Source organism: Phaethon aethereus (assembly GCF_964289735.1).
Source record: "Phaethon aethereus genome assembly, chromosome: 1".
Taxonomy (NCBI): Eukaryota; Metazoa; Chordata; class Aves; order Phaethontiformes; family Phaethontidae; genus Phaethon; species Phaethon aethereus.
Genome location: NC_138575.1, coordinates 73939668 through 73964908, shown reverse-complemented (window position 1 = coordinate 73964908; position 25241 = coordinate 73939668). Strand labels below are relative to the sequence as shown.

Here is a 25241-nt window from a genome sequence, read left to right as displayed (position 1 = left end):
ACATGCATGGCAGTAAGCCGTGGGGAAACTGGGCTTTAGTAACCACAGCAGGTGAACTAACATGGGATTTAACACACTATGTTGTTTTATTTACTTACTTTTAAAAGGTGAAGGCTACCTTGCATTCAAGTGAATTCAGTGCCATCTGAACAGCACTTTTTAAGACTGTTACAGCTCTGTTCTCATATGCTCATCTAATCTAGATGAAAATTCTTTGCCAATGCTAATCCACATGCTTTTCTTGATGCATTTCTACTAGTTTAATCTAATTTCCCTTCAGTATTTTGAAAAGATCAACACAAAATCTTAATAAAAAACTGCATTTACCCCCAGTTTCTGGTAATCCTGAAGAAACAGTTTTATAAGGCATATTAGTGTCAAAACTTCATACAAAATGGAAATAGATTTTTGTTCAATCAAAATAATCTTCTATATCAATATCTGGATTCAGGAGATCTTCACCATAGGCTGAAAGATCCATTTGATTTAGAATTAAGTTTTCAAAGGTTTCTTCCAAGTCTGTTTCACCTATCAGCACAGCTCCCATCATTCGGCCATTCTGCATCACCACTTTAACATACTCTTGTCCCTTGGTACATCTCAGCATCAGTTCATGGTCTAAACCCAAGCCTTGAGCATTGTATTTTCCCAAAACAACCACCTAACACAAGGAAAAAGAAAAAAGCACCAGTAAGATCACTGCAGTAGCTTATAGTGTTTCTGTTGATAATGGTTCTAAGCTTCAAAAGACTGATATAAACAGGGAAATATTTGTCCCTGGGGAACCTCCCCCTTTCATTTGCTTTCAAAACCACATTATAATTAAAAATCTTCACCTTGAAGTATTACACACAAAACCCAAAATGAGCCAATGAAATGCAATATATGCAGCGATGCAAAGTAGATCAGCTTTCAGTCACCAATTAAAATTTATAATACAGCCATAAAGATGTTTGCCCTCTTCAGCATTGAAAGTTAGTATGAATGGAGAAAATCTAAAGTAAAAGTCATTATTTGCTAATATGTTTTGTCAATATTAAAGCGTCTGCTCAGTGTTGGCAAGTGAATATAAGCAAGCAATATGTGCATTACTCGGTGGTCTAAGACTATTAGATTGTATTTACTTTACCTTGTAATTGAAAAATTTGGTAACATGAGCAAATAGTTCAAAGCTGAAATCCAGATCAATAGATTCCCTTAAGGTATCTGCTGCCATGCATTTTGCTGCATACCATCCCATCTGCCTAGCTTGAGTCCACAGTCTCATCTAAAAAAAAAAAAAAAAAAATTGAAAAAGATTTAAAAGCACTGTGCAATGACCGACACTCACTGATCACTGCATGCGTGCTATGTATTTTCATTATACTCAGAAAGGCTGAACAGCTTGGCTTTCAGCCATGCAGATGAAGTTATCTGTCATCAATACACAGAGGATTATCTACTTGTTTGCTGGTTTCTGCTTCAATTCAACTTTCTTTTCTCCCATTGGTGTAATAGTGTGTAATTTAGTTTGTAGATTAGACTGCTGCTGAGCGCACAATTGTGTGGTTTGATTTACCTGATGCCACACTGGACTGGGCTCCCACGCCGCCGTGCAGATATCCCCAGCTGCATATATGTCTGGCAAGGATGTGTGCATGTGTTTATCTACTTTAAGACCTCCATCTTCACCTACAGCAAACTAAAGTATTTGCACATATCAGCACTGAAGAAAAATAATCATTTAAACTAAATAATTCAACTTCATCCATGTTAAGCAGTCATCTCATTTGTTACTTTTGAATGGCAGACAACGCCAAAAAGAATCAGTAAGTACACTATTCTGCTTAATCAAAACATTTGAAGATATAAAATGATATAAGAAATACTACGGGAACCCAGCAAGATACTCTTCTGGATACCATGTAGCAACAGAGAAAAAGGTCATGCAGTGTAAACAATTTATGGCTATTCATTTTCCCATCTAATCTGACTCTGTTAAGAAGAGACTGATAACCACAAGAGAAACATGTTGTTCAAACCTCAGTGTCAAGACTCCTTCATCTTCAAGGGGAGAAAACCGGTCCCTCAAAGAGTGCCATAATGAAGTGTTTCTGATGACTGTCTACATATCAAGTATTACTTCTCCATATTATAATGCAACCCTACCCCTCACCCCCTGAATTGATCCTGAATTCCTGAATCTCATCAAACCTGGAACTCTTCAAATCAGCAAAGACAAAATTAGCCTACAAAAGTAGGATTTCCTAGAAATCTGTGCGGTTTTTTCTCACCAAGTTTAAGAACAGATCAGTGCTGCATTTTACAAGTGACCTTCACATGTCCTTTAAAATATCTCAAACTCTTATGCATTAAAAAAAGAGCTTAGAATAGGATTGCATACTGAAAAAAATTATTTGAGACTATCTACAGCAGCAGGACCTCCAGGGTAAGATACAAAGCATTAAGCATTATTTCTAGAACACAGCATAGGTTTTTATAGTATACTGCTGATACCCAGGCAGGGAAGTAGCTTAACAAATTTCAAATCACATTATGTACGTTACAGGAATACCTCATCTTAAGAGTTCATTTTGTCTTTTTGCCAAGGCCAGAAGATACAATGGCAAATATCTAGTTCCTAATCTAACTTCATAACGTAGACCTTGAAGTATTTCATGGCTCAACATCAGACATGTGTTTTCATATTCTTCTGCTTTATGCAAAGGATAGCGTTTTACTTCCTCATCAGAAGGAACTGCCAAACAGCAAATACCCAAACATACTAGTTTTGGCTGGGATAGAGTAATTTTCTTCTTAATAGCCTGTGTGGGCCTATGCTTTGGATTTGTGCTGAAAACACCAACAGGGATGTGTTAGTTGTTGCTGAGCAGTGCTTACTCATGGCCTTGGGAGGGGACCCAGCTGGGGCAGCTGACCCCAACTGTCCGGAGGGGTACGCCAAGACAGACGATGTTGTGCTCTGCAGTAAAAGCTGGGGGAAAGAAGGAGAAAGGGGGGACCTTCGTAATTATGGCACTTGTCTTCCCAAGTAACCGTTAGGCATGATAAGCCCTGCTTTCCTGGAAATGGCTAAACATCTCCCTGCCGATGGGAAATAGCAAATGAATTCCTTATCTTGCTTTGCTTTTGGGCACAGCGTTTGCTTTGCCTAAACTGTCTTTATCTCAAGCCCTGAGTTTTTCTCACTTCTAACCCTTCTGACTCTCCTCGCATCCCACTGCAGGGAGCGAGTGGGCTCCTGTGTGGGGCTGAGTTGCTGGTCTCATAAACCAGACACCTAATGACAGAATGACCTCAAGGCCTGAAAATTCACACGGCAGCTATGAACTCCGTAATCATCACCCACTGATGCCGATTCAGAGTGTGACTTCCCTCCAGGAATATGAGCACCTTTATAGCTCAGTTTCCTAGATGAAAATTATTGGAAATAACTGCTTCCTTCCCAGGAGAAAATTTTAAGATTTGTAAGGTGCAGAATTAACACAGAAATTATTCTAAATTTTTGCCACATTAACCAATTATACAGATGTTTTTCTCTCTTTGTATAGGTTTAATCTTAACAGTGTATATTGTATATATACTGTGTATCAGTACATACCATGAGTAGCAATATAATAAGCCAAGAACGCTAATGAAATTAATTTTTATCATGTTAGGTATTTCCTCTATCAACAATTTTGAAATGCTATACAACATACAAAACCTTTATCCATCAATGTTTCATGCCAGAAGCATAAACCCACTGAAAGAGCTTCCTTCACCTTACTTAGCAGCTTAAACTTCAAAAGAAATCAGTATACTTACATTATTGCCATCAAGAAATGGTTTAACGTTTGGCACAACTCCAGTTGCACTGACAATGAAATCGCATCCATAAATTTTTCCATTAGTTAATTCCACATATACAGGCCATAGCACTGAAAAAGGGGAAAATTTTGCCCTGAGAATGTAACCAACAGAAGTTATTTTATTAATTATGTCTTATAATAAGAAATGAAATAAAAAGAAGAAAAATAATCTTTTGAGATATCTAATTGATTAGGTAGGGGGAAAAAAAAATTTTAAATCAGAGATTACCTATAACATTTCTTACCTTCATTCAGGACTAGAAAACATGAGATTTTGGAGCTGAAGTCTAAGCCCTGCTATTAACTTTCTCTGTAATTTTCCTAAATCAAAGCCCTCATTTGTAGGGGGAAAATACTGCGTCCTGCCACTGCTTCAGACCCGTGGGATGTTCTCTGGTATTTATGTAATTGCCAAATATTCCTTTACATGTGAATTTACAGATGCACAGGAAATGCCTCAAAAGCAAAAAGAACGTCAAAGATTTGACTTCCTAGAATCTTAAGCTGGAAGTTAACTGGCTATTAAAATATAATTTTTATTCAGTGGAAATTATAGGTAGAATTATTCATGAAACAAGTGGTATTTTCTTCTACCTTCTTTGAAGAATTACCTCAATTTTGACACTAAATGTTTTGGATTTGGGGTTTTTTTTTCCTTCGGCTTGAACATACACTATTAAAGTATGATTTTATTTGGACTGTCACAAGGAGGGAATATTCTGCATACTGGATTTAGGTGACACTGTGGAAAAAGGGTCTAACCCATAACATTTTGTAATTTAATTGTAGCCCATAAATCAAATTCTCAACTACTGTAACTTGCTAGAGTTCCATTTAATTTATAAGAAATAAAGGATTTATTTTCCAAATCTCTATTTGCTCTAGAACAGCAAACAAGATAAAACATGCTCCAGCACTGCCTTATCTTCAACATGTTATTTCTAATCAGCACTGGCACCTACCCTGATCTGGTTCTACATTTTTCTCTTCATTTGGAAAAGTCAAAGAAGTCCGTTGCAGTTGTATAAATTCTTGCTGTGAATGTATTTTCTTTACTTCACATAGTATTTCAATATGTACTTTATGAGAAAACTAAAGAAAGATTGACAAAATTGTAAACATCATGATTAACAATAACAACATTTTTAATAGCAAGTATACCTTCACCTAAATTGACATCACTCAACTGGAAAAAACCCACACCATACACCCTGTCCTAAAGCAGGACACATTAGCTGAGTTCCCACACTTTTTCCCTTTTTGGCACAGATGTAACCATAGCAAATAACAATTTAACTGCTTTTTCAGTAGATATCTGATGTTGCTTGAAATTTCATGACAATTTAGGTTTTTCTGGTATGCCAGAAAACATATTCAAGTTCGCCTGAGTTTACAGGAAGAGAATTCAGAACTTGTAAGAACAGAAAAAAAGTAAACTCATCTTTTCTATCTTTCAGAATATCAAATCCTTCATTTTTCTATTATGAATTAAATTCTGGTAACAATAAGTTCATATTCTAAATGCTGTAAAAAGAAAAAGAAAATATATCCTGTTCCATCAAGCCATGTTTCAACCACTTACTCTTGTTCGGCGTCAGGACAGAAGTTGGAAAGTTACCTGTTTCTGTATTTTGTGGATCCAGGCCTTGAACAGTTTTGCTCTCCACAACACAAACGTATTTCGTCAGCCTTTGACAGCCAAAACACCACCAATTAACCTGCTGAATATCCTAAATATCCTTTCACTGCTATTGCAAAGCCATTTCTGTAGAATCTGTGACTGATAGCTTTGAAAGGCCTTTTTTTTTTTTTAAAGGCATGTAAGAGAAGCAAACACCTAACAGCTAAGAAATTAGTAATAAAAACATGAAGTATTTGGACCTTGACTTTACTTCAAACATGAAACTCTTCACAATGCTCATGTCCACTACTGATTTCACTTTTCATTATCTCCTGTGACAGGAGACTGATGTTCCCTGTATCTCTGTACAAATCCTACCATCCTATTTTTTACAGAATAAAATGTATGTATGGCAGCTAAAATCAAGACACTAGAGGTACCACTGCTTCTGGTTAAAGCTAGGATTAACACTGGTCCTACAAAAATATGCAAACCAATATTTATGTTTCTATCTGAAGAGCAAATTGCTAAAACTGTGTCAGTGGATCTGATTAGCCACCTCCTCCTCCAAGCAGAAAATGACTTTATTTCTGTCAACATATTTTCCTGTTTAATTCTGACAGGAGAATCAGTTCAAGCACATTTTATTTTTATTTCTCTCATAACCCTGAATGTGAGATTTCACATTCTTGTCATCCTTACCCACTCAAAGCAACAGTTAAACAAATGTAAGCAAGATCATGACCATACCTCTTTAGTCCCTTTAAGATCTAAGCCCTCATGCCAATCGGGGCCCAAGGCACTGCCCAGCTTGTCAGGTGCTGCTATAGATCTTTCTTTTTCCTCACTTCCTGAAGGAGAGAGATGAAGAATATCAGATTTAGCGTGCATGCTTCATTGCCTGCAGAATTCAGAACAAGGATTCTCAAATGATCTGGTTGCCAGAAAGGAAGACAAAAACGTGTAACGTCCCAAAACCAGTATTTTGCAGACAAATCAGACTCCAAGCCAGAATTTTTAACACCTTTCAACTTTATGCCTTTCTTTCACTCACCTCCGAAACAACCGTGCCACCATTAGGTGCCTGCACAGTCCCCTAACAGCCGGCCAGACCCCAACAGCAGCAGGGTTCTGGAGATCCACTGTAGACTTAGTTGCTTAATATCACTGCTAAGATTTAAATTGATGTCCCTCTGCTAGCAAATGTGCACCGGCCCCTCCACTGCACAAAACTGCAAATTCTAACGTACCATGATACATCTGAAGAACACTGGGTGCCATTTTGTGATGTTTAAGCCCTTTTTTACAATTTATTTTTCCAAACCTGAGGTCTAGAACCATGCCCTTTGTTATTTTTTTGGTCATATATATGACATATATGTTTATCTAATGTTTGTTCATGCAGTTCTAGTTAACTGTTGTTATCAACACTGCAGTTTCACTGCATCTGTAATAACATTCTGTGAGGTTTTATCTGGTCCTCCAATAGCTTGTCATGGGAGAGCGCCTTCTTACGTAATGCTGACATAGTTCAGAAAAACATTAAAAATTACAGAGAATAGAACAGGTTCTTCAGCAGATAGAATACAGGAAATTAAATGTAAACTTGGTACAGACACAAAAATAAGCTTTTTTTTTTTTTTTACAGATTTTAGGTAGCTACTACATGCTGTTGTGTGTCTGCATTAATTCTGGATGGGTTTTTATATCGCTTTATTATTTTTGTTTTTTTAAAGAAGGAAACGCCATTGATGATAACAGTAAACCTTTTTATGACCTGTTTAATTAACTGATTTTAGGACTATCTTTAATATTAAGTGCTGCTGCTGCTGCCCTGTTAGGAGACTAAAACATACCTTCCATTGTATACTTGGTTCTTTTACATTCAATTGGAGTCTCGCGTTCTTCAGCGGTTAGCTTTGGAATGAGAAATTCAGCTGCTCCTGCATCAAAAAAAGTGTTCCCAATGGCTTTGTCTTTGATAGCCCAGATTACTTCACAGCCTTGAATTTCATACCTGTGGACGTTTAAACAATGGATAAAAGTGACAGACTACCTGAAAAGGATCCAACTCTTACCAACACAACTAGAAGCATGGCAGGTTTCCTTCCAGAAGCTAGAAATAAGGGAACTAAGACTTTTAAACCTATCAAATCCACTACTGCTTCTAAATATTTACATAAGGAACACATTAAAAAAAAAAGTCTCTTCAAATTGACAGGTCGTACTTTCTCACCAGCACAACCTCAACTGAACCAGGGCAGGGAGTGAGGGGAAGCAGATCAAATTTAAAGTAGTAATTACTTAGTATTTCCTGCTTCCCACAATGAAAAAAAAGTGTGTTTTTGCCAGACTGCCCGCTGCTAGAACAGGCATTTGGATTTTGGTTGTATTACCTGGAGCATGAACTGGTAGAGACATGCAGAGGACAATGTAGTGAAAGTGAAAAAGTGATTCCCTGCAACACGAAACAAGCCCATATAACTGTGTAATACAGATGTTTCTGTAATCTAGCAGGCTGCAGGACCACATGGTTCAATATCCTACCTGTGACAAGGGCCACGCCAGACACTTCAAAAGCTCTATCAGCTTAAATTAGGCTGGGTGCAAGAGAAGCTGCCTCTCTATTCCTGTTACATCTTGTCTCCAGAAGTCAGACAAGTTTATAACTTAAATATTTGTCTTTAATAGTCTTAACAGAAATCTCTTTTGTTGCCAAATCAGAAAAACACTGTATATACTTGATATCTGTGTGTCAAAGCTTCTTCTGAAGCTTGCTGAATTTTATGTGACAGTAAGCATCACTATACCATAAAAAAAAAAAAAAGTATTTTAATCGATTTTGCTACTAAATGTTTTAAGAGCTACAATTTTATAAGTCAACGTTCTCCCAAACGCATGCACACTAGATTTAACATGGAATTGTTAAAGATTTTATTTGCATATTTATCTTTAAAACTTAGTCATTTACTTACACTAATTCAAGTGCAATCCCACCATTTCCTACCACTACTATTCTCTCAGCTTGAGCCAAATTCTTCTGAAAAGCCTGCATTAAGAAAGAGAGTCAATTACAGCTTAGATCATATGTTTCTTGACACAGATTAATTATGTCCTTTTCAATATTTTCTTGCACTCTTAGTGCCCTTATTTTGATTTTCTCAGACTACTGATAGACAATTATGCTAAGATCTGTTACAGAAGCCAAGTGAAACCTGTGAAGTTCTATCACATTAAGGGATAAAGTTACTGATGCAGCATTACAAAGACAGGAGAAGTTAAATAATTACATTTAAGCCAATTTGACAGAGCACTTAATAAAATCCAAGAGATTCTTCTCTGTCCCAGAGACCATTAGCATTGTGACATCTGTTAGTCCAGTTTTATCACAACTTGAATAACTTTCACAATAATTTGCATAACATTAAAAAGGCAAAGATACAGAAATTTAGGCATTTAAAAATGCCTGATCAGAAATTTGTTTAAAAAATAATTTGTAGCAAATACGAGAACCAATTTCATTTGTGCAAAACAACTTTCACATCCTAGTGGTGAGAGAAATGAAAATAAGACTAAAAAAAAAAAAAAGAGTAATTTTTAATCATACTATAACCACTTCCAAGTATCTTCTTTCAAACAAATCAAGCATCGTGACTATCAGACCAACTATTGCAATTACACAAAAATCTGTTCATCCATGCTTCCAGATTACCGTACTTACGTCAGGGAACCTAAACTGTAAAAGACCATTCAAACTGCAGTCCTTCAATCTCTTCAGAGGATACTGAAGTTGTGTCAGAGGAGACTAGCAAATGCCACCAATCACCATAAAAAAAAAAAACACCCACCCAAAAAAAAAGCCAGAAACAAGTATTTTCAGCCTCATTCAAACTTCAACATCAGCTTTGACAAATGATAGCCCAGGCTACTGTCTCCCATAGTGGCCAACACCGGATGCTCAGAGAAGACCATAGAGATGACAAGCACACAACAATACTATCCTGGAACACCCTCACAGGTTCCAGACACCACTGGTGCCACTCAGGTGGCACCTTTCTCTTCAATTTACACACAACAAATTTATCAAGGGCTGTCTCTTTTTCCTCTTTTTTTTTTTTTAAACTCAGGTGAATTTCTAATATCCAAAACAAACAACAATTTCATAGTTTCACTTCACTTTGCTTGTGTAAGTATCTCCTTTTTTATTCTCAACATCAAGCTTCATTTGATGAATTACAGTTCTTATGATATGGAGAAGCAGGGTTCCCTTTCACCCTGCCTCCTCTAATTCTTAAGACCTATAGCAGTGAAACCTCACTCTAATTCCAAGCTTCAGTTTTAGTATATTAAGTCATTCCTCATGCGAAAACCATTCCACATCTTTAACTGTAATTCTTTGCTGTACAATGAGGAGAAGCTACAGTAGAACTAGAAAAAAGAATGTCCTTCAGTAGCTTTTCACTGTAAGAAGTAGCCCTTCGTTATCGTGTACCAGATACACCTTCTGAGGAAGTTTCTACTGGTGCCTACTTCCTGTTTGTATACTTTCAGATTTGCTTCTGCCTGGAGGGTAAAAGAACACCATTTATTCTAGATCACCATGTTAGAAATACTGTCTGAGCCACCTATAAACTTAATAAAATTTAGTGACTAATTAATTTATTTAATGTTATTTTAAGGCTATTTCTCTGCTATTGAAAGTGTTTCTATTTAAGGATATACATAACAAATATCACCTTACATTTCTCCATTTCACTCCACAATCATTTTTAGTATTTTGCAGCAGAAGCAGGAATATAGTATACACTTGTAAGCCCAAAACACATTTACCTGTGCACTATCAGTATCCCGGATTCCTAATACATATGGGTTTCCTTCAAAAATTAATTTTGGTTTTGCTCCAGCACACAGGCAAAGTTTTTCATACATATATTCTTTCCCATCTTCAGTGAAAATTTTCTGATAAAAATTAAGAGAAAAGAAAAACCAACTGGAGACATCTAAGAGAACATCAGCAATTTTTTTCCTTAATGTCATAGTAGTTTGCAGGTATTAAAAGCTGTAATTGGCTTCTTAAAGAGCAAGCCTTCATACCCTCATTAATCTTGTGTCATTTATTTGCATTACACTCACCACAGACTTACAAGCCTAAGTATATGACATTATATGACCAACAAAATGGAAAGTGTACACAGTGCACTCAAAGAAAGATGAAATATGAAGATTACCACTTGGTGGCACTCTGTGCTCACAATCTCTGCTAAAAGAAGACTCGGGTTTCGATGTGACAATGTCCTCCTCACCAGTAACAGATGTAGATTTATGCACTACTATGTATTAGCAATTAAGAATCTTACTCAAAGCATTTCGACAACAGAAGACTTGTGTTAACTTAACTAGGCACAGGCTAGAATACAGTTTAAAAAGACCACAAATTCTGTTCTTTGCTAAAGAAAAAGGGTAGGCACTAAACGAACTACATCATTCTGCAACAAACAATACTTAAATTTTAACATTTTATGACCTTATTTGTTGTTTTCCAAACTAGAAGCTAGACAGTTTACAGTGGTTTTACACAAAGAGAGTTTTTAAAGGTTTTGGAGTAAAAGAGGCGAAAAATCCTCCAAATCCATATACATGGAATATTTGTGTCCACAGAGACATACCTAAATGAAAATACCATTATAGTAATGATACATGAATATAAGTAGATTCAGAATGCTAAGAGAATCTAACTGGAATCATATCTCTGTGACTTAAAATGAGCAAAACTAGTTTTGGATCTGAATGGAAGTTCCTGATAAAAGCTGAAGTGAAAAATAGCATGCTGAGGTGACACAGACACTAACAAGGATGTGTATGTGCTGCACATTGCTCATACTTGCAAAAAAAAAAAAAAAGGTGGAAATCGTGGTTCTTTCAAGAATTTTTTTTTTTTTAATCACAAAGTTGTTAATATTTTGGTCTCTGTAATTCAGGAATCAGAGAGATCTCCAATAAAGGGTTAGAGAAATTTTCAGACACTTACACTGATACACAGTATTGGATTCATTGACTGGTTTCCCTGCTATTCCAATCAGGTATTCAATGCAAAATCTCTAGGGTGTCCAAGATTTTAGATACAGTTTCTTAATTAACAAGTAATTTTTGATCTACAATTTTGTCCCCTGTATGTATTTCTACTTGAACAACAGTGTAAGTGATAAGTGAAATTAAAGTTAGGAAGTATTTTCTTGCAATTTTGGTAACACTTTAATGACCAGATGTTCTTGAACAGAATTTCACACACAAAACATTCACCTGTTTCTTAGATTTTTTTTTAATAAGTAATTTGAAAAACTATGTAAAAGTGAAAGTGAAAACATTAGCTTACATGTTCATCACTTTTCAATTGTTTTACTCCAGACTGTATAACTTTAATATTGGGATATCGTTTTTCTAATAGAGAACTTGGTTGCTCTTCTACATCAAATTCCTCAAGTGTTTTGGAGACCTGTAGGAAGAAGAGAGGTATTTAGAAATATGAATCATTTATCCATTTCTTTATTTCTAAAGTTTACAACAAAATGTACTATGTTCATTTCCAGTAAAGAAGTCACAACATAAAGCCCACATTGTCTCAAAACATGTTATCATGTTACTGCTAAAAGTTCCTTTTCATATACAGAATCTTCTCATGCCTATTCCTGGCAAAGAGTCAAAGTAGTAGAGAGAATTTTAATTCCAAAGCTAGAGACTAAGCAACAATGGAGAACCCTGGTGCCTGCTCTAACTGCTATAATGTTTTATCCCATAAACAGACTATAATATTAGAGTTAACACTGCTTTTTAACTTACCTGATGCAGTGTTAAGACCCTGTTTTTCTGTTTGTTATAACTTTGATAAAATAACTGAATGATGTTCTCCCATGCAAGCATCTTCCTCTCCTCGGCACTTTGGGAAAAAAATTTTTGGTCAAAATAGCTTAAAGAATTGCGGAAACACTTTTGTCTAGAATAAATATTTTTATTCTATTTAAAAAAAAATCTGGTGACATTTTCTTCAAAAGCCTAATGATTCAAAAACCTCTTGTTACAGGTAGTTGGCTCTTATGTTAGAAAAAATGCTTGCAGTTGTTCAGCTTGTAAGCAGGGCATGTAAGACAAGTGTTCAGGCAAAACAGATTCAAGACCACCTCAAAGGATTTACTCAGCACCTCATCCGTTGTCACTATCTGGTATTTCAGAAACTGGGGTGGGGGAAGAGGCAAACCATAACTTGGAAAATAAGCTATGCTGATTTTGGGTTTCCTCCAGCACTGCTACTTTATAGAATATTCAAAGACTCTGGAACACAGGTAGGAACCAGAAGCCACATCATGCTTGCAATTCAGAGAGAAATTAAGATGCTCATGTCCAAAACTTAGATGCTGCTGTCTTCAAATACTGTTTACCTATTCCCTTACTCTTCAGATACTGATACTTCTACTGATGTGAATGACAGACTTTACATCTCTGCAACGTGTAGACGTCTTTCCTGGATACTTATGACCCTACTGTCAGCACTCTCAAGCCCAGAAGATACTCTTTGGTAGGGTGTTACTCTACCAGTCTCAAATAGAGGTCTCAGCTATATTCCGAGCATCCCACTGGACACAGGCGAAGACCACAGGGTGAAAAGGAAGAGATGCTGATAGACAATCACAGCCACTAAATGCAAAGAACTGCTGTTCAAATCCCTCTATGCTTTATTTCCCCCGTAGTGATCTGAATCAGGCATTCATACACCAGGAAGAATTATGTTAAAACCGAGCTGTCAGATAAACCACAGAATGGTCTGCCTTTACTTGTCATGAGACACGCCTCACCTTTAGGTACCATGTTTCAGAGAGAAAGTCATGAATATAAATGCCAGATGGAAGCCCAGTTCTCCATGTCTTAACTTTCCCTGAGAAGTAAAATCTAACTTCCTACTGGCTGGCAGCTTTGCACCCTCAGTTCTGTGCAGTCCAGTCTCCAACTCTTTCCACACCCTATGGTAGAGTTTAAAGTTCCCTCAGAATGGGAAAAAGAGCAGTGCTTTCCAAGATCTGTGTACCTCTGCAAAACTAGCTTAATGAACCTAGTAGCCAGGAATCTGAACTCATGTATGGATTTTATTTTCTTTTTCAAACCAGCAGGAAAGAGGTCATTGAATCACCAGCTACTGAAGATGTACATAAAGCTGAAGGCAATTTCACAGAAGGTCCTTCCTTTATTTGTTACTTGTCAGAAGTCTGATTCTGCCCAAAATTCAAACACACAACTGTGTGAATATGAGAAACACTAGGCAAGACTAAGTTCCTTCAGTAATTTATTCAAAGATACCATTTCAGTGCCTAAAATGGAACATACCCATTAACAAAGCAATGAAATAAAGCTTCAGTAACTTTGAAAATACTTCAACCGTCTAAGTACCCAGTTTAACCTTTGTTCAAATGCTGTGATTATATTCACCAGTTACTTACTAATGATTATTAATCTCTATAAAACACCTCATCAGCCCACCTAACACCACTGCAGTCACACTAATGTGAAAACAAGTTCAAAATTGTAAGCATTTTCAGGATTAGATTCTAATTATTTATACATATACAAACTTCTGAAGAGGTCTTACCATAATTAAAATTAAGTCTCTCTTACCTGTTTGAAATTTGTTACAGCTTTTATAACTGGAGAAGCTGTCATTAAAAAAATATCTTCTGATGGGAATTCCATGGCCAGCTTATAAAGAAACAGAAATCACGATGAGCAAATAGTCATCAATAGATTTTGACTTTAAGACAAATAAAAGTATTTGTGAAAAGTAGTATGTGTTACTACATTAGTCTTGTGGAATCCTATGGATAAACACTACTTGAAGATTATGGAATGATAATGACTGAAATGAGCAGAATTTGGAGACACAACATTTTAATTCATTCACACACAAATGTATCTTCAAGAACTGCAGCCATGGTATAAATGATTACTCAAAAGACTATTTTCACAGTATTCTAGAGGACAACTAGAGGAACACACGATAATCACGTGATTCCTGGAGATACCCAGTTGCTGGAGGTACATCTTGTATTGCATAGCAGTGACTAATTGTTCACAGATTTCATTTTGACAGAGGAAATGCTAATTCCTATTGGCTATTTTAAATGTTATTTAGTAAACTAATGAAAGATGATAAATGGATTACCATATTCAGAGTGTTCTAAGCAATACAAGACTTTTACAGGCCCCAAGCCAAATGGAAAAATTCCCATCAGTAATGTGCATTGCTCTGACACAGAAAATAAACGAGCTCTGTTAAGTACAAACCACTCATCTCTGAGGTACAGGCAAAACCCAGGGCTCCTTATCACCAGCTTTGTACAGATGAATGAACAGTTGTATAAGCCACCAAGAAGCACATTTCATGTTGTACATGAGCAACTGAGCTATAAAGGGACTAGCATGTATTCCTATACCTCAGATAGGAGCAATCTAATAGTAATCTGAAGCTGAAAGTGGTGAAACCTTGCTGCCAGTTCATGGGAGTTTCACATGGTCATACCCTCAGCAAACACAAGTTAATTTAACGAGGCTATGTAAAACTTCAGGTAACCCACACTTCATGCGCTTCATACACTTTGCAGCTGTATGCTTTACATTGACAATCAATAGGAAGAAAGGTTGACATGCAACACACTGTGCTGCTGCAGTTGCTCCCAGATGTATCTAACAAGCCTCGTAAGAACTACAGAATGCTGTAGGTCAGTATCTTTATTAAAGACAAGTAGTAAGATCAGTGCACCCTCAGCAAGTTTACAGACAATACCAAGCTGAGTGGTGCACTCAATTAGTTCAAAGGATGGGATGCCATCCAGAGGGACCCCGGCAGGCTTAAGAAGTGGGCCCATGTAAACGTCATGAAGTTCAGCATGGCCAACTGCAGGGTCTTGAATCTGGGTTGGGGCAACCAACAGTATCAATACAGGCTAGGGGATGAAGTGAGTGAGAGCAGCCCCATCAAGAAGGACTTGGGGCTACTGGTGGATGAAAAGGATGAAAAATTAGGTAAGGGCTGTCAACATGTGCTCGCAGCGCAGAAGGCCAACCATATCCTAGGCTGCATCAAAAGAAGCATGGCCAGCAGGTCGAGGGAGGTGATTCTGCCCCTCTACTCCACTCTAGTGAGACCCCACCTGCAGCGCTGCATCCAGCCCCCAACACAGACAGACATGGACCTCTTAGAGCAGGTCCAGAGTAGGGACACAGTTAACAGTCAGAGGGCTGAAACAACTTTCGTATGAGGACAGGCAGAGAGAGTTGGGGTTGCTCGGCCTGGAGAAGGCTCTGGGGAGACCTTACTGCACCCTCCCAATACTTAAATGGGGCTTATAAGAAAGATGAGGACAGGCCCTACTGAGTAACAATTTTAAACTGAAAGAGGGTAGATTTAGATGAGATATAAGTAAGAAGCGTGAATTACAGCAATAATCACCACTCTCTGTGAGCTCTGGAAGAAAACAAAGCTTGAACTCTGTGGCACTAACACAGCAGAAAGCATTTTCAAGAAAACAATTTTAGTCCCTTTTATAGCAATCTTAAAGACTATAAGCAGCCAATATATATTGGAAATAACTGTATTGTGAAAGAGGATCATAGCATTTAGATGCAATTCTAAATTACTTCCAGGAAAGCAAAGTCTCTGGGAATATTAAATATTGACCCAAAATTTATACTTGCTAGGACATAAGGATACACAGGAGCCTTAATTATGTGAATAATCCCTTAAAAGTTGATGAAACTACTCATATTAATATAGCATTTAAGTGTCTATAGTACCAGAGCCCCCGAGGCCAGGGCAGGGCCCAGGCAGGGGTGAGTCACCCCTGGCTCACCCAGCCCAAAACCCCGCCCCAAAACAGGTTTTTCCCTCAAGTTTTAATTTTCATGTTATGTATTTTCTAATTTGGCATTGACTTTCTCTGCTTGCCAGGCCTGAATGCTGGGGGATTTTGATGGACTTTGTCAAGAGAGCAAAGAGAACAGATAGCAAACGGTTAATATAAAAGTTAAAGAAACAAAAACACATTCGGGCCTTTCTTCATTCCTTAAGAGGAAATCAGGGAAAAGAAAAACGGAAACGTGGGAGACCATATTTTCTGCAGGTTAACATATTATGTTAATCATGTGTAAAACCAAAAAAAACCCTCAAACTAATAAATGGTAGAAACAAACCAATTCCACGAAGATGAAGAACAGTATCAATATTTTTTGTAATTTAGTCTGCACGTGCTTTATACAAAGTCAGAAATTAAATATCACTTCATCATCCGAGAACAGATGCATCTGAAACACAGTCTTTATACCGCTTTGTAGTTTTAACAGATAAAATATTCTTCACTGAACTAATATCCACATCCTTTTATTCCACATTATAGGTACGAAATTACCCCCAGTTACCGTTACTTTAAAAACACCAAAAAACCCTTGAAACCAAGAAACGAATGAGTTTTTAGAGCTTGACCTCATGGAAAGCTGAAGAGGTTGGACCATCTCCACATGAGTACGGCCCTAAACATGAATCCAATGAAAGCCGAGCAGTATTTTTATCAAGAGGAGCACATCCTAGCAGCCTCCGCCTTAGCTGCGTACAATCCTTTACGGCTGTGAGGAGTAACACAGGCAGCGCTCTTTCACGTTGCCGACCTCTTGACTAGCGTACATAATGCCAGCGTTCCCACATCACAACGTTTTAACCCTCTCAAGAGGCGATCATACGCTTTTCTCAGGTTAACTAATTACTGTATAAACGAGTTTCTACAGAACTTTATGGGCTGGCCCGGAAAGCATTTATGCCCGTAAGTAAACACAGCCACCCGCGCGGTGCCGACAGGGGCGCAGGCCGGTTCCGCCCCGCGTACGGCGGCCCGAGTTCGAGGCGTCAGACGCAGCTACACAGGGCCCGCACGCCCCACCGCCCGCGTACGCCGCTGCGGCCCCCACACGCTGAAGTTACAATAACGCCCCGGGGCCGGAGAGCCTCCCCTGGGAGCCCAGGCGTAAAGCCCCGGCCTCACCGGCTGAAATGACTCCCCCGCCCCTGCCGGAGCCCAGAGGGGAGCGCCACAGGCAGGCGCCGCCGGGGGAGGCTGCCACCCCCCCGCCCCGACACCCGGCCGCGACTCGCGCACCCGCTTGGGGGGGGTCTCCGGCGGGTGGGGGAGGGTGGGGGAGGTCGCGCATGTGCGAGAGGGGCAGAGGAGTCCCGGCCCTTACCTTCTCCGCGCAGGTAACCCCTGCGATCCCTCCGCCCACCACCACGAACCGACTCCGCGCAACGCCGGGGGCACCCGCCATTTCCCCGCCGACTCCGGACCGCGCCGGAAAGAAGAGGACGAAGAGGGAAAAAAAAAAAAAATCGCCGCTCCCCACGAGGACGATTTCCCGCGGCCTCGCCACGGCGCGGAAGGCGGCGGTGGCGGCGACGGCGACGCTCCGCCTACGGCGCGCGGTAGTGCCCAAACTTCTTCCGCTGGCGACGCGCCTGGCCTCCCCCCCCCCCGCCCCGGGACCAGGGCACGGCCCGGGCGGGGCGGGGAGGGTCACCCCTCGCTCGAGCACCCGGCCCGAAACCCCGCCCCCAAACAGGTTTCTGCCCCCGAGTTGTGATTTTTATTTTATTTATTTTTTAATTTGGCGTTGACTTTCTCTGCGTGCCGGGGCGGGGACTTGGCGGGCCTGAACGCTGGAGGATTTTGATGGGCTTTGTCAAGGTCCAAAGAGTCCAAAGGCAGCAAACGGTTAAGATAAAAATTAAAGAAACAAAAATACATTCAGGCCCTCCTTCGTTCCTTAAGAGCAAATCAGGAAAAAGAAACACGGGAATGTGGGAGACCGTATTTTCCCCAGGTTAACATATTACGTTAACCATGAATAGAAAGATTAATAAATGGTAGAAACAAACCAGTTCCACGAAGATGAAGAACAGTATCAATAGTTTTTGTTCAGAAAGGCCACAGCCGGCTGCGCCCTGCGAGGGTGTGGTGGTGGTGGTGGTGAACCCTCCATTTTCAGTCATCGGAGCACCTGACTGCTGGTTTCCTGCTTCGTTTTTGAGACTTGGATAAGAAATGTAACACGAGAAGTGGGTCAAAGTAAGGAAATAAATTAAGAAGTGATAAACTGCCCAGCAATGCCTGTAGTGGGAGATGAGCTGCTTAAAATGAGTTCAAGCTTTTGCAAGTCTGGTTTACCTTAGAGTTTTCAGCATATCAGTAAGTACGATTTTCCTTCTAACGCTGACCTTCATTGCTTTTTTTCTTCGTGGAGGAAGGGATAAGCTATAAAAGATAAAATGTCTAATTGTGTGCTCCACAGAAAATTATGCTGTTTTATGGCCCATGGCTTTTCAGGCATTCCTGTTGCTATTGGGACATCAATCAGAGTCTTCAAAACAGTCACTTCCTGATGGCAGTTAGGTATAAATACTTCCATTTTGTCTTTTTTTTAAGAAGTAACTTTTTTCCCTAGCATTGGAGATAATTTCACAGTCCAGACAATTGCTGGACATTTTGGTCATAAACTAAATTCTGTTCTCTGAACACATCCCATTCCACTGTAAATTACCTGAGTAAATGACCTGACCTAAACTGTGCAAGAAATTGGATAGACTTGCGTCATCAAGTACAAGAATACCTTCTAAGGATTTTATTCTGCACTATATGAGAAATTATGAGAGAAATTCTCATTTTACTTAGAGCATTTGCTTGTGCAAACCAGGAAAAGTTGTTACTGCCTCCGTTCGCAAAAAATGTAAAAAGCCATTTTGGACAGAATGGAGCAAATTAAGACCGTGAAAGTAGTTGCTATTACAGCCTACCTTCTTAATTCCTAATTGACAGCAAGGAGATGATAAGTGCAGATCTGTAAAAACTTTTCCAGATTAATAACATTTAATTTGTGTAAGGGATGTAATGAACTCCATTTTAGTATTAGTAACCCATTGTAAATTCATTTCTGACACTTCTTACCAATCTTAGTGCATATGCATGGGAAAGGAGTAGCAGAGGGGGTGAGACCATGAAAGTAGATGGCAGTCATTATGTAGGTTTTATTCTTTATTAAACGAAAACTCTTAATGTTCTCTGAGGAAGCCTGAAAATCACTGTGCACCCATCAGGGTGCCCATGTCACTCGTATCACTGTCTGCATAACCTTCAATACATGGCTTTGCTTATCTAACATTTGGAATCTAAATATAAATGTGACTCTCATAATTGCCCCAGACACCAGTAGCCAAATCCTTGCTGCAGTCCATAGATAGAGCAGGTATTGACCTGGGGGAGTCCTCATAAAAATTCTGGAAGATTTTTTAAAATTAAATTAAATTAATATTAAAAAATAAATTTAAAATTTACAAGAATTTTACTTGTCTGGAAAGCGAACTCTTTTTTCTCTATCCCTATTTTCTATGAAGGAAAAAATGGCATATACAGTTACAGGTTGATGGGGTCTCTGCATCCCCTGCTGAATGGCTACTGCACTTGGGCACAGAGCGAGACCTGCTAGGTCATGGCTCTGCTGTGAAAAGCCGACCACGCTGCCTGCCAGCAGTGACGCACTTGGCATTTCCATTGACCTTCCCTGCAAGTCTGTTTGGGCACCTCAGATGTCTGTAGGGCTTTGTTGATCTGAGCTGAGATGGTAAGTTTTGTCTGGGAATATAAGTAATGTATCACTCATGAATAGTGAATTAAAGTACGAAATACGACAATAACATGGAGATACATACTACAAGGAATTCTTTTTCTTTCACTGTCTTCCATTCTTCAAGCAGGATAAAAGAAAGATTGTTCAGACAGTGAGAGCAGAGGGAGGCAAGAGATGCCCAGTCCACTGACTGAATGATAAACTGGAAATTATATACTATTTGATTGGCCTTTGGAAGGGGGTCAAGAGGTGATAAAGTCTTAGAAGAGCAAAAAACATTTTACAGGCTGAGTGATATTAAAGATTCCAAGAAGATTTTTTTGTCAGGTAGTACTTGGTTCACATAAAGGCAGAAGATGTAATATTATCATTGTGGTTAATCTGAATGACTTTTAAAACTACAGACTTGCTTATGGGAAAACACCTGAATGTTTTGGCACCAGGAGGTGCTGGTTCATTATGATTCCAGTAAGAAAAGCACTCAGACTCTGAAAAGTATTGCTTAAAATGACGTTTATTGGAGCTAACACTATAACAAAAAAGAAGATATTATAGATAATCTCACGTCCCTCCAGACACTGGGAGCCCCGAGTTGTGCAGCACGGGATGGGTCTTCAGCGAGGGCACACCATACAGATCCCATCTGTGGAAAGGCTGCCTAGCACCGTGGTCTTCTGAGCTCTTACAGGATTTTTTTACAAGAAAACATTTCTATTCATCATTTCTACAGCCAAACAAAAAGGATGTTCACATGAGAACTCGCTGCTGCGCTCTCAGATAAAGGCAAGGCCACGCAGGTGGTGTAATCGCCGGCACCGAGTGGGAGCTGACAAGAGGCTCCCGGACTGCAGTTAGCTGGCTGAAGTTCGTCCTGTGGCCAAGGGCTGCGTGCAGCACAGCACGGCCCTGAAGGAAGGCCAGTGTATACAGCACTGTACAGCACAGGCTTGGGCCAGGCCAGGTCAGCTGTTTTGTGGATCACTAACTCCTCGATGTACAATGATCTTCCGGTCGGGATGACTAACTTCCACCCCTTGATCCACATACAGTTGGCCTTTCCTACAGATACCGTAAGCTGCATTTTATACCAGTAAGTTTTTTTGGCTACTAGAAAGATTATTTTACAAAAATCAATTACTAAAATTAATAATACAAGAGTAATAAAACAAATACTGATTGTGAGAATAAATGTAGGATAGCAGTCACCTTGGAGCTAGGGCCATCAGAGATGTCCTGCTATCAGGTTCCACCCCATCCCACGAATCCTAAGGCAACAGTGGTGCAGATTTCACCAAACAATCCAGTTCTGTGATGTAGTAGACAAAGAGGAGCTTTGGTGCTGCGGAGGGCAGAGATGTCCAGCACATCATGTTCACTGATACACAGCATGCAGAGATCAAAAGCATTACTGCGAGGCTCCACATAGCAGTACTGCATGAGATAAAACACAGACTTTTTTTACATACAGCATAAGTTCAGACATGTAATGAGGGATGTCTGCTTGCTCCTTTAGGATTAAGTATGTGGCTCCTGGTCCATGTGTCCCATCTGCAGGGATGAGTTTCCCATGAAGAGCCTGGTGTTTGCACTTGCCTCTGACTCTCGTGGAGTCATTGGGCTCTGTCAACATCCTGGACTGTACCTCGTAGTGCTGATGTCCCAGCAGAAGTTGCTAGGATAGGAGGTACCGCCTTGGAAGCATGCTTTACTACTCAGATTCTTTACACCCCGTAATAGCACTGTTGGCCGGTTACGGAGAGTGTGAGAGGGAAGCCATGCATGCATCTGCTCTTTTAATAAGGCATTGGTCCATTCCATTAGATCAGCTCCTCTGGGGTGACAGCTGTGTGATATACCCTGCGTCCTTCATGCTCAGCCGCCCACTGTCAGACCATTTGGCCTCTAAAATGAGACCCATTATCCAACTGGATGCAGGCAGGTGGGTCTGTCCGCTGGCTAAGTAACCACAGGCCTTTCAGTGTCCCTTTCTGGTCGGCATGTGCAGCTGGGGACAGAGCAACATAACTGGTACATGTATCTACCATCACCAGTATGTTCTGTAACCCCTGCGCTTTCGGTAAAGGTCCGGTATAATCTGTTTGTTCGGTATGACCAATAGTGGGGCCGCACTGAATCTGCTCGTAAGGCTACCGAGGTAGCTTTTTAGCTTTCAGTGTCACGCAGCCCGCACACTGCCAGACTGTTTCTTAAGTGGCTTCCTGGGCACACAGAGTGCCCTGGCTTCAACCCCTTTACATGTGCATCAACACCAGGGTGTCTGGACTACCGGTGTGTCCACTTAGCAAGGGTTTCCTCATCAGAAACAGAGTATCAGGAGACAGAGCATCAAGAGATAAAGTAACATCCCTAATTTGAGCGAACAGATCTGCTGCAGCATTGTGCTCCCTCTCTTCCCCAACACCTTGGGTGATGTGAACATCAACCTATCAAACCCATGGGTTTGAATTCGCTTTTTTTTTTTTTTTTTGCCTTCTGCTTTCATAAGTCCTGACTCCACAATGGTTTCCCATGTACTGTCCAGTTGTCCACTTGCCACTTACTAGCCTCTCTGGCTAATCCCTTACACGCTGCCCATCGCTCTGCACTTGTATTGCCTCCCCTTGCCTCTTTGCCACAAACTCCAAGGTGCTATATCATTACCTGAATAGTAGGACTTACAAAGGTTTGTGGGGTTGACTGGGACCTAACACAACAACGTGTTTAGCTTCTTCAAAAGTGGCTTTTTTTGTCATCTCCTCATACAAACTGGTTCTTCTGTTACATAATTTGGGGTGTTGTGCCCCAGGAGAATGATGATTCTTTGAGGAGCCCAACAACAAAGGCACTAACAGTCTCAGGAAGAATTAATAACACAGAAAAGGTAACAGCAAGTTATAAAATCTTATGCTCTGTCTGATGCTGGGGACTCTGAGATGATACAGCATCAGATGGACCTCTGGCCAAGGCATTACATATATATATTTATACATATACATATGGAAAGAGAGAAAAAAAAGAGGAGTGTAAAAACATGTCTGTATTTTTTATTTATACCTAGATACGCTTTATATATGTATAGTCATATAAGTATATATATACATATATATAGATATGTTATATATATCTGTAAAAAACCTATATGTTATATGTATATCTGTAAAAGTGTTGGTATAAAATATCCTTTAATAAGAGCTAATGAAATGAATAGTTGACATTTAAATGCCAATAGAAAGGAATTAAATAAAAGTAAAAAGTGGACTTAGGGGCCTGAACAGGCTTTGGCATGGCTGGGGAAAGGCAAAATCCCCTCTTGCCCACCTTGCCCCCCCAGATGCCTCTGAGCAACAGGTACGAGGCTCTGGTTGAGAAAGAACAGCCAAATGAAGATGTGGACGATCGGCAAGCTACACCAGAATTGTCTGCACAGTCAGACAGGCCTACTGCCCATATCACCACCACACACAAAAGGAAAAAAAAAGGGTTGTAGTTGTAGGCGACTCTGTTCTGAGGGGAACAGGGGGTCCAATATGCTGCGTAGACTCTCCTCACAGGGAGGTCTGCTGTCTCCCTGGAGCCCGGGTTAAGGACGTCACTAGGAAACTTCCTAGTTTAGTGAGGGCCACAGATTAGTATCCACTACTGATTTTCCATGTGGGTGGAGAAGAAGCAGCAATTTGTAGTCCATGAACAATTAAGAGAGAGTTTAGGGCCTTGGGACAGTTAATGAGAGAATCTGGGGCGCAGGTTATTTTTTCTTTCCTCCTTCCAGTTGAAAGCAGTGATATTGGAAGGAACAGGAAGATCCAGACCATCAACAGATGGCTCTGTGGCTGGTGTTGCCGCCACAATTTTGGGCTTTTTGATAATGGGATGGCATACATGGCATCAGGAATGCTGGCATCAAACGGGAGACACCTCTCTCAAAGGGGGAAGAGGGTCTTTGCCCAAGAGATAGTGAGGCTGACTGACAGGGCTTTAAACTAGATGCGAAGGGAGAGGGTGATAGTAATATCAAGATTGTCTGTGACAATCAACCGACTCCCTTCCTGAAATGCCTGTACACCAACGCAGGCAGCATGGGGAATAAACAGGAAGAACTAGAGATCTGGGTGCGGTCACAGGGCCATGATATCATTGCAGTCATGGAGACATGGTGGCATAGCTCACATGACTGGAACGTTGTCATGGATGGCTATGTTCTGTTTAGGAAAGATAGGCCAGGAAGGCGAGGTGGTGGTGGTGCTCTTTATGTACGTAAACAACTGGAATGTATTGAGCTCTGCCTAGCGGGGGATGAAGTACCTGTTGAAAGTTTATGGGTAAGAATCAAAGGGCAGGCTAATATGGCCAATATTGTTGTGGGTGTTCACTATAGACCACCAGACTGGGAAGAACAAGTAAATGAAGCCTTCTACAAACAACTAGAAGTAGCCTCAAAATCACATGCCCTGGTGCTTATGGGTGAATTCAATCACCCAGATATTTGTTGGAAAGTCCACACAGCTAGGCACACACAATCCAGAAGGTTCCTGCGGTGCATTGATGACAACTTTCTGACGCAGGTGGTTGGAGGAGCCAATGAGGAGAGGTGTGCTGCTGGACTTTGTATTAACAAACAAGGAAGGACTGTTGGGGACATAAAGGTTGGGGGTAGCCTTGGCTGTAGTGATCACGACATGGTGGAGTTCAGTATCGTACCAGGAAGAAGCAGGGCGATAAGTAAGATTGCGACCTTGGACTTCAGGAGGGCTAACTTTGTCCTCTTTAAAGACCTACTTGGAGGTATCCCGTGAGCTAGGACTCTAGAAGGTAGGGGAGCCCAAGAGAGTTGGTTAATATTCAAGGACCACTTCCTCAAAGCTCAAGATCAGTGCATTCCTTTAAGTAAGAAATCAAGTAGAGGAGGCAGGAGACCCCCATGGATGAGGAAGGAACTATTGGAAAAACTTGTATGGAAGAAAGGAGTTTACAGGAGGTGGAAAAAGGGACTGGTCACTTGGGAGGATTATAGGAATGTTGTCAGGATATGCAGGGATGCAACAAGGAAGGCCAAGGCCCTCTTG

General features: G+C 40.1%; 1 protein-coding gene across 1 annotated transcript; it reads right to left on the bottom strand.

The window, feature by feature from the left end:
* Window positions 1-412: 412 nt before the first annotated feature.
* Window positions 413-18259, bottom strand: PYROXD1 (pyridine nucleotide-disulphide oxidoreductase domain 1; the record flags this gene model as incomplete). The annotated part of the gene is made up of 12 exons (XM_082009816.1): window positions 17746-18259; window positions 14134-14214; window positions 11846-11965; window positions 10303-10431; window positions 8448-8521; window positions 7329-7489; window positions 6223-6323; window positions 4814-4943; window positions 3808-3920; window positions 1559-1681; window positions 1130-1267; window positions 413-661 (listed from the first exon to the last, which is right to left on the bottom strand). Exons 1-12 carry the CDS (start codon window positions 17824-17826, stop codon window positions 413-415), a joined length of 1500 nt encoding a protein of 499 aa, XP_081865942.1. The 5' UTR covers window positions 17827-18259.
* Between the last annotated feature and the right edge of the window lie 6982 nt (window positions 18260-25241).